This window comes from Etheostoma cragini, chromosome 14 (genome assembly GCF_013103735.1).
Source record: "Etheostoma cragini isolate CJK2018 chromosome 14, CSU_Ecrag_1.0, whole genome shotgun sequence".
NCBI classification, from domain to species: Eukaryota; Metazoa; Chordata; class Actinopteri; order Perciformes; family Percidae; genus Etheostoma; species Etheostoma cragini.
The window spans coordinates 19,287,874-19,298,413 of NC_048420.1; the positions used below are offsets into that span (position 1 = coordinate 19,287,874).

Consider the following 10,540-nt stretch of genomic DNA (forward strand, 5'->3'; position numbering starts at 1 on the left):
TGTAGCCCACAGTTGTGCTCCTCAGTTCTAATTGGAAAAGCTTGTGCCACCTGTGCAAATGAATTATCCATGCATAGTTTCTTGTTTGTCGCTTAGCAACCACATTGTTTGGCTGATCATCAGCTATCTAGCTAGCTTGCTAACTGTTGAAGTAAAACCATATAAACATACTACTTTATACAGTCTATGTGTAGGGTAGAAGAATCAAATGAATGAAGATGTCATCTTTAGCTAGTAACGACCACGTGTAGGCTTACAACGATAATTCATATTTGATTAATAGCCTAAGGCTAATCAATGTGCCGTGATTACGTTGCTACGTGATATTCTACCGCTATTCAAGCGACTAACGTTACGCACATTTTCTGTCATGTCCTCTCTTTTGTTTCCCATTCATGAAGCAACGTCAGTAAGCCGAAGATGTGTCCACGTAAACGGTAACCACCCCTTTACAAAGCAGGCGACTGGCCCTTTAAGGGTTATGGAACCGGGCTAGCCGATGTAGGACGAGCTGACCGTCCGTCTGCCTGCCTGCGCTCCCGCTGCCATCCTCATCATGGCCTCCACACCTATACCATTGAGGATGAACCGACCAGCCAGCGGCTCTTCCCTTCCCGGAGCGGAAACGGACGTCAAACCGAAGCAGAGGCACCGGTAGAGGCGAGCCGCTCCGGGGAGAGCCGCCTCATCCCATGCCACCCCGGTCTCCTCCATGCCTTCGTCTAAAGCCAAGTACAGCTATTTGATAAAGAGGAGTGCGAACCCGGGCGGTGGCAGCGGTAGCGGCGGCGGCAGAAACATGACAACAAGCAGGGATTATTCTGTTAATCTGTCGGTGCAGCAAGTGCTGAGCCTTTGGGTGCAAGGCACGACGCTGCAGCACTTCACAGGTATGCGGAATGAAAGGTGTCGTATTTCTGTTTTCATGTGTTCAGCTGTTCACGCAAGTATAGTTGTGTCTCCTATGCCGGCATTTTAGCGCGTCCATTTAAAGCAGAATAATCCTACATGTGTGATATTTTCACCTCACATGCTTAGTGAGCAGAAAAGGCATAGCCAGCTGTTCCCGTGCAGGGGGATGCATCTGCACCCTTCTCCACAACCAGCGACTGGCTGGACCACAATAAAAATGCCACTCCTCTGTCCACGGGTGCGGAGTAAGTGGATGACATGAAAGTAATCACACCATGCAGCTAATTAATCTTTCTTCTGCGTGAATACGCCTTCACTGTGTAGTAAATGAAGTGTAGCCCTCCTCCCTCCCTTCCTCCCTTCTCCTTCTCCCTTTGTCTTGCAGTCCAGTAATCAAGGGGTAATAAGAGGAAGCATCATCAACTCTGGGCATCTGTCTGGGATGGTCTGGACTCCAGAAATAGAGGTTGAGTCAAAATGCTTTTTTAATGTGCTTTTGAATGGTAGGGTCAGGTGATAAAAGCTTTAAAATATTGGCATTAATAAGCTGCAAACATGGTTGGATTATCATGATACAGATGATAGTAAGGGGATCATTCAGAGTTGTTATCATCAATGATGCACACCACAAAAAGGAAACAATTTTGCGAGCTCATTTACACATGGGCACGATTGACAGTAGATATTCTTTCTCAGGTAAAGATGATGATCCACACCGTTTCTTAAGGATCTATGATAAGGAGCTTAGAGAGAAAGAGACAGTATGGGGTATTGAAATACAGTCACACTCAAGTCCACATGAAATTTAAAAAAAGAAAGTAGGAACAAGAAAAGCCATATGTGGGCATTTTATCTCTTCCTCTACAGGCAGGCAGAACTTCCTCAACAAGAACAAAATTTCCGCCACTATCTGTTCAAAACATTTTTGATTATTATTTTCTCACTGCTAAATGTATGAAGGGGAAAGAGGTGACGTATACAGGAAGAACAGGACTGCTCTGTTTCATAAACACAAGATTATAGACATTCTTGAATTCCTCCCTGCAAAGGGAGGATGCAACTGAGGTGGACATGTGGTCATAGACGAGTAGGCACAAACCCATCTTATGAAATGCAGCTAACATCCTGTGTTGAGAAACACATCAAGAATGAATAAAGCAGTTAATGATGCTGACTCGGCAGGAAGACGCAGCGCATGTACAAGTTTGCGGAAGCAGAGTTGCAGCAGCGAGTAGAAAAGCTGTGAGGAGCTGGACTTCAGTGAGCAGCTGGAGCCCAAAACCTGATTCCCCCTCAACCCCGAATCACCAACCAGGTGTAAAACTACCTTCTGAGACATGAGATGCGGGGGAGTGTGTGAGCTCTAAACAACAAGAGCAATACACTCCTTAAACTGTTGGTAACTGTCGACACCTTTGCCCTTTCTTTACGGCCCCAGGGAGTCGCTTAAACAAATAGGTTTCCTGTTTATGATTTGTGTGCTTGCAGCAGTTTCACTTCAGCAAACCATAAAAGGAACATAGTCTGCTTCATGGTTTGCAAACAGGTATGGTATTGTGTAGAGAACAGACTTTTATTTGCAAGCTTTATATTTCTATAAAGTCAGCTTTCAATAGGTTGGTTCACCCAAGTTATGAAAATCTTCTACATGGCTAGATAACATGCTGAACTAGTTGTAGTTTATGTTCCCAGGTTTTAAAATATCCATCTGAGATTTTTACTGCAGGTGAATGCAACTGTGTTGAAAAAAGTTAAAATAAAATAGCTCAAACTCTCTCTTTCCAGAGACAATTTCCTTGTCGAGTTGGATAGTCCATAGTCTTTATTTATGTATTTATTAATTTATTAAAAAGCTTGATTGGATAAAAGTAAAATTAGGGTCAGCAGGAGATATATAATGTCTGTACGTCAATAAACAGCTACAAACAGCTACAAAGTGCCTTACATTGGGAAAAAAACATTACATTAGAACAAACTAACACCATACAGCAAATAAAAATAAAGAGAATGAATTAAAATATGTAAAATAAACAAACATTGGGCTAACATTAATGAAAGGCTTTAAAAAAAATTGATTTAAAAGATGTTCGTGATTCTGTAAGCCTCAGATTTTCAAGCAAGGAGGTCCAAAACTAAGGGATCCTGACAGCAGACCTTTTGTCCTGAGCTGGGACTATACTGGATCCACTGTGCAGTGTTTGGGATAAAGACAATTTTAGCTTTATCAGTACGAGCCGGCTACATCTCACCTCTCTCTGTCTCCCTCTACCAGGACAAATCCATCACTCTTCCTCCCGATGGATGAACTCCTGCAGTCCTGCCACTTTGACTTGTTCATGTTCTGCAGCGGCCTGTGTGCTCATGCAGAAACTCTGACATCTTATAAAGCGACCAAAAAGCATGGTCCCCTGCTTTTTTATGATTCACTGTTGACAGGCGAGCTCTAAAGCTGCCGTGTGGACAAAGACCTTGTTCTGTTTTTGAGGATTTGTAGAAGTTAATGCTGTGCCGTGACTGTTTTTGGTTCTCTAAACATGACAAAGCACAAGCACATCTCCCACCCCATAGGTGCTATTTTGTAGCTGTGACCACCTGCATTGCTGTCCGCTGAAATTAAATGTTCAGCTCAGCTTCCAGCATCTGCTAAACTGAAAACAAATGACTTGCCAAGAGTAATTTTATCAGTCGGAGTAAATAACGAGCCATGTTTTTTCACTGAAACATTTTCCCCCATTTCACCCTTTCTCTCTCTACTTGTTAATTTAAATCATGATCACATCAAGCTTGTAATTCATCAAGAAGTGCAACAAGAATCCCGTTAATTATTTTAATGTTTTAAATGTTATAGCGGCCAGTATGACAGGTGACTTGCTACCAATTTATCCACCAACAACAGATTTTACTGTATTTTAAGCCCGTCAAGGGTTGTGCTCAGCCATAATGGAGGAAGTGTACCGCTCACTTACTTAAGTAAAAGTACCAATATTATGATGTATTAATACTCCATTACAAGAAAAGGTCCTGCATTCAAAACATAGCAAAAGAGTAATCGGCAGAATGTTCTTTATGAAAAGTTAAAGTACTTGTTCTTCAGAAAAATGGCACCTGTGACTAATTGATTATAATATTTGACATAATTAGATTGTTAATACTGATGCATTAATGCATTGTTGTAGCTGGTCAAGAAGCTAGCTTTCACTGTATAAACAGATGTCCAGGGGTTCCGAGTCTAGGGGTCAGGTCTCCTCTAAAGGAAATAAGATAAATCCGAGGAGGAATAAGATGATTACTGGGGGAAGTAAACATATTCACTTTTTTTTGGTAAAAGTTTAGGTAATTCAACCTCTTTGAGCTTCAAACAGAATGTAAATCCAACCATCTGAGAAGTTTAGAGGGCAAATCTCTCAATGGTGGATCTGCTCAAAACTCTTAAACATCTGAAATGTGACAATGTTTTTGGCTGCCGAGGGTTAACATCCAAAAACATTGGGAACCACCGGGTTATTCTTTGACAGTGCAATTTATAAGCTTATCAAATGTGTATGGATGTGAAATTTTAATTTGAAAAGTATCTAGTAGCTATAGCTGTCAGTTAAGTGTTTTGCAGTAAAAAGTGCAATATTTGTCTCCAAAATGAAGCGGAGTAGATGGATATGAATAGCATAGTATGAAAAAAGTCAAGTAAGAAGTATCTTATTATTGCACTTAAGTCACTACTCAGGGTGCTGGTGGTGCTGGACACGGGACATGACAGAGTTGGGTTTGTGGGACACGGCTTGCGTTCTGTGCCCCTACGTTGCTCTCACGTTGAGCATTTTGTTAATCCGTTGAGGCTTAAGTTGGGCGACAGATGTCCGGCCTTGCGGCCTGTACAACCGGGACCTGATGAGGAAATGCTAATGGAGCAGGTTGGGTCTCTCTGGTACGTTGTGCCCACGTGGCTCAGTGTAACATATTTGTAGCAGTTTGTTAACAAGGAAACCAGATACAAGCAAACTATGTTAAATGTGTTAGTGTTGATATTGGATTTTGTTTTAATGTAACAGCTTTGTTTGTTGATCCCTCTGTAGTCCTTTTCACCAAGTGGGAGACATGGCAGCTTTAAGAAATTCCTGATATGTCTGACTCAAGTTTACAAGTTGGAGACTGACGTAAACATAATTTCCCACTCGGCTGCTTACACTCACCATCTGAACGATACTAGAGATGCCGATACCGATTCTGATAACTGAACTTGCATATCGGCCGATACCGAGTACTGTTCCCATACCAGTGTGTCATATATTTTATTTTTTAAGTTTTAACAACTGTATACTACTATCCTTGTATATATGTGATATGATTTTTTATTTTTGTTGATGGTCTATCTCAGATTAAACAAAAGTTTGACAGTCAGTTATAACGGAAAAAGAACATAAATAAACTACTTTAAAAAAGTTTTTTTTTAGGGCTTAATTATGTGATGAACTCCAGTACTCCCCTATGACAATTCCAGCGTTTTTGGCAGTATTGGAGGCACGTCTCTAAACGAGATGACCTGAACGTTGCACAAGCTAGTTTGTGAGCCTCATCTCTTCGAAGACACATTTAAACGATTGGGACATCCTCGATGATCGTGGACGTCGATCGATTTCCAGGTCAAGGGCGGGAGAATGGAGTAGCCGAGGATGGGAGGAGGCATAATTAGCAGAATGAAAAAACACATTTCTCTGACAAGTATATCCTGCGTTAAATCCCAGACATCTCCCTCCTCTCCTGCCTCGATGGAAGGTGATGGTTGGAGAAAGACAGCAGCGATGCAGCAGCGTGATTTGTCATGCCCAGTCTTGCAGGACAAAGAGCCGTTTTGATACTGTGCTGTCACGTCTCTCTCCGCCCAGTTCAACAGCTGATTACCAGATCAATAAATAGATGTAGGCGCTCAGTCGACTGGGGAATAACTAGGTTAGATGGCTATGCTACAGAGCTACCTCTGGGCTGGAAAAGTACTTTGTAATAGAGATTGGGTCTTCAGGTGTATACACCACACAGCAATGTCACATTTCCTGTTAATATCCTGTCATCCAAACAAAACAGACTTGGGGTTCTTCACACACCATTACTGTTGTCTGGATTGGTTATTCTACTTCATAAATCGACATCTTCTCTTCTAGAATAATCTATGGCCAGCTGGCTTGTCCTTGCTTCCGCGGTGCCAGTGGTTCAAAGTGAGGCCCCTTGCTGGCGAAGTGCAATCAGGCCAGGGCTCTTTATGTAAAGCTGGTTTGTTAAATAGAAAGAAAGAGGGACAAGAAGGAAGAGGATGAGAGAGGTTTTGAATGGGCATGACCTCTGATTTGGTCGAGCTATACAGATTTATTTTCTTATGAAATCAGTTATTAAGGTAGCACAGTGAGATGTTTTCTCAGCAGTAACACTTGCGTGTTATGGAGCCGATATGGATGATTAGGTGATTGTTGGCAGTTTGGGAATTGGACATTTTTAGCATTTGTTAATTTTGCTATTGAGCAAGAATTGCAAATGTAGAATTGTTCATTTACAGTCCAGCTGAATACATTCACAAAAGGCAACTGTTGGCTATTGTTTCTGGCGAGACTTTTCATTTACTGCTTACTGTAGCTCCCTGCTGCTCATGTGAAATCTTACTCGGAGCGGTTTACACATCACGACCTCGGGTCCATTACCATGGTTGGCTGCCTCCTCGATGAGCCCAGACTTAGATTGTGGTGGATGTAAATTGAAATCCTCCCTCACAGACGTGTGATTCTCTATCTGTGCATGCTGAAATGTACTCTAGATGGAATATGCTCTCAAACAAGGTGTGTTATGTGTAAATCTGTAAAAATGTATCTGGAAATCTCCCAGTGTCCTACGCAGAAGGATAGCATTCAATCCGAGAGATGACATCTTTGAATTTGCATGACAAGGACATTTTATCTTTACCTATCCAGGGTAGGAATATGTATCCTATTCTTCAATGTGAAGGAAAACCTTCAGGATCATTCCTTTACTCATCATTATTTTTACTTAAGGGGGCAAAACAGTTATTTACTGTTGTACTTGCCATAAAGTTAGGGGACTGAAAGAGACAGATTGGAAAAGGAATGGTCAAAATCTAAGCAGCAGAGGTCAGGATATCCTGACTTTTAGTCCCTATTGGCCAAGCTTCACAAGAACTGGATCCTACATTTCCCCTAAAGCAACTTTGATTAGAATATTCCATCCTGGCTACATTCCACATCTTAAAAATCCACAGCCGCAGTTTGTAACAAAGACTTTTCTCTTTTGTAGTGGAGTAGAAGTATAGCACAACATGTAACGTCCCTCAACATTTAAATTTAATAAATACTTACAGTAGTTTAGTAAATTAACTTAGTTACATTCCACCACTGGTATTTGACTGATAATTTCAGCATTTCTTAAAGTTTAAATGTATCACTGATGGACTTCTGGGACGTCTGGGTCTAAGGTATCAAATCGCTCATCTGTTCTGTCTGGGAAACACACATTTTTGTTATTGTAGTTGTATGTGTTGAGGCTGTATCTGATGAGTTTTGTCTCCCCCCATCAGAGATGTGGTACTGGGTGTTCCTGTGGTGTCTCTTCTCCTCCCTCTTTGTCTACGGGGCGGTGGGGCTGCTCATGTTGGTCATGCTGCAGCGCCACAAGACGGGCCGCCTCATCACCCTGGTGCTGGTCAGCGTGGGTTTCCTGGCCTCCCTCTCCGGAGGTGTCATCACCAGTAAGTCCAGTTATACTCAACCATTTCTTTTATTTTTTTTATTTTTTGGGCTAATCCTATTTATAGACTGACCTCAACAGCCTTCAGCATCCAGTCAGGCAGAAGAAGCCAGGAGATGGAAGAGAAGGAAAGAGAGTGAGGGGGGGGCAGAGAGTTTGTGTGTTAACTCCTGTGTCAAACAGAGGAAGACAGGAGTTGACAGAGAGATTTCAGACTCTTGCATTTACTCGTTTACCTTTCTTTTTGTATATGCAGCACAGGAAGCTTCAACAATGTCTGGGTGATATTGCGAAAATCAAATATCTTGTTGTTCTTGGAGAGATTCAATGTCTTGATTTAGAAAAATGGGATAATAAATTAAGGATGGCTATTGGTGCATTTACGAAGTACAGTATGTACACCCATGCATGCAAGTGCAGTAGTGTAGCCTTGGTCTTTAAACTCTGTCACAACATTACATTAGTGATGAGAAATGTTATAAACTAATACCAACATGATATCTGCAAGGCTGGATTACAAAGTGGGCCCAGACACCCCCAGGGGCCCTGACAAATTAATTTGTGGTAATTTAATTAATTTCTATTAATACTTAATGTACCACACAATCATAATATAACATGAAATGACAGGGGCGTTAAAGGGGCACGCCAGCCATTTTATACACTGGGATCAGTTTTCACGTCATTGGGACACTACTCAGCTGCGCACTGTGATTTTTGAAAAATGTGGGCATCCACAAGATTAAAATCAAACATAATAAATGTTAAACAAAGATAAACATGTATCCCAGTTCTAGCTTTACCATGTATTTTGTCCACTTTCCCGTAGCCTTTTTATTTGTACTGTTACGAGACACACTAGATATTATTTAAGCCTTGCTTTGTGTTTTTATTACATTCCACTCTCTGTAAGAGAGTGTGATGACAGGATGTGTAAATAGACCAACATCTATCTGAGCGTAGGGCAGGCGCTCTCCAGGGCTCAACTGTATGAATCTCTTCATCATAGATGCAAGCTGGCCCCTAAAATAGAAAGACATTGTATTATTAATGTGTGGCAATCAGGGAGCGCAGACTATTGACTGTGAGCACACACACCCCTCAGTCTCACCCTCCATGTGTACACCATCCTGGCTCAAAGTCAAAGTGTGGCAGAGCAAAAGCAGCAGCCGAGCAGAAAGAAAGGAAAGGTCACGTAGTGTTAGAGAGAGAAAACATCAACCTTTAAAGCCCCCAGGCACTTGGTTTCTGATAATCTGTGCGGGTGTGTTTTGATCAGATTTAATTGACACAGTGGTAACACAAGACTGTTTTTATTATGTTTCAAATTTGTCAGTGTAATGGATTATATAGGTTAATTAGAGAGGTCTTCGCTGGGGGTGCATGATATATCGACTAAGTCGTAATATCACGTTGCATAATATTATATTGAAAGTGTCACAATAAGTATGCAAAATTTTGTTTATTTTGTGGAATGATGTGTTCCATACGTTGACTGTGTGGCTTAGTTGTGTTTGATTTTAGAGCCTGCTTGAAACGTCATGATGATCCTGTTTCATTGGCTAGTTACCGTGCCACTTGTACATGTTAGTGCACGTCAGCGCACGGGTCCACTACGTGACAGATCCTATGGCGCCTACCACGTGACGTGTGTGCATATTTTGACAGAGTGACAGTGTAAATGAAGAAATAGATAGAGACAACAAAACGAAACAAATCATGAGTGCATGATACTAGTGTTTTTGCTTGGGGCAGAAAGTACGACAAGATCTTGAAGAGACGTACTGAAATGACCAATGCTATGATGTATTATTTGGCCAAAGCTATAATGCCAATCTACCTGGTGGATAAAAAGGCCTCAAGTTTCTTTTGAATAAACTAGACAAACAGTACCAAATCCGGTCCCGCACCTATTTCTCCCAGGTAGCTATCCAGTACCTTTTATTAAAGGCGCTGCAGGCAGAGTGTGGAGTCTGACTATTTTCCATTCCCGACTGACCTGTGGTCCAGCTGCACTACAGAGCCATATATTAGTCTCATTCTGCACTATATTGTTATAAATCTATCTATGAATATTGTGATGATGCGTTTTCCCGTAACAATGTATGTAATTTAACATATGTTTAAAAACGTTGAAATTAATATTGATATTGTAATATTCATAATCAATATCGCAGAATCACATTTTGTCAACGTTGTGCGACCCTAGTCTTCAATGGCTTTTTTAGGCCTTTATTTTTATATATAATATGATTTAATCTTACATGTATGTATATTTGACAATGAAAAAGAAGATAACTGAAAAAATAACTCAAGGAAACAGATTACAACTTTTTGCTTTAAATATTCCTAAATCCAGCTTCAAAAGCCCAGACAAAAAAAACAGACAGAAATATATAATAATAATAATAATAATAATAACAGTTTTAACTAAAATTGCTGATAGTATAACTAACTGTAAGGCTTTTGAATCTAACTTAATCTCTCGGTTTGTTCAATTTTGGACCAAAATCAGTCCACTCTGTTTTAGTCCTGGTATTAGATTCATTAAAAAAGTTCCACTTGTCACTGTCTGTTTCCATGACGATGGCCCAAACAGCATTTTGTGAGGCTAAGCATGAACACAGTATGCGGTTGTGAATTGAATAACGTGGTCGCATGAACGCTTTAACCATCTTTTAATAACTTAATAAATATTCGCACACAAAAATGATTTTCGTGCAGAATACTTGACTCCCGGCGGGACGATGAAAAGATGAGGACAGACGTGTTTGCCCTTATTGTGAATGGACAATCAGCAGTAATGGTGACAGGCTGTGACAGTCAGCTGTGTTTGTCCGTCTGTTTACTCGCTGTGTGTATTAACGCTGGTGATGTGTCGTCCCCC

The 10,540-nt window shown here is 41.0% G+C and overlaps 1 protein-coding gene across 1 annotated transcript; it reads left to right on the forward strand.

The window, feature by feature from the left end:
- Nucleotides 1-312: 312 nt before the first annotated feature.
- tmem170b (transmembrane protein 170B) lies at nucleotides 313-7,740 on the forward strand. Its single transcript, XM_034892314.1, has 2 exons — nucleotides 313-890; nucleotides 7,484-7,740. The coding sequence occupies exons 1-2, from the start codon at nucleotides 713-715 to the stop codon at nucleotides 7,723-7,725; spliced, it is 420 nt and encodes a 139-aa protein (XP_034748205.1). The 5' UTR covers nucleotides 313-712; the 3' UTR covers nucleotides 7,726-7,740.
- The last annotated feature ends 2,800 nt before the right edge of the window (nucleotides 7,741-10,540 follow it).

Excerpts from the sequence above, each read along its gene's own strand:
- tmem170b (XM_034892314.1), top strand. The coding sequence starts at position 713 with ATGCCTTCGTCTAAAGCCAAGTACAGCTATTTGATAAAGAGGAGTGCG. Across the intron at positions 891-7,483 it reads GACGCTGCAGCACTTCACAG|AGATGTGGTACTGGGTGTTC; the intron begins GTATGCGGAATG and ends TCCCCCCATCAG.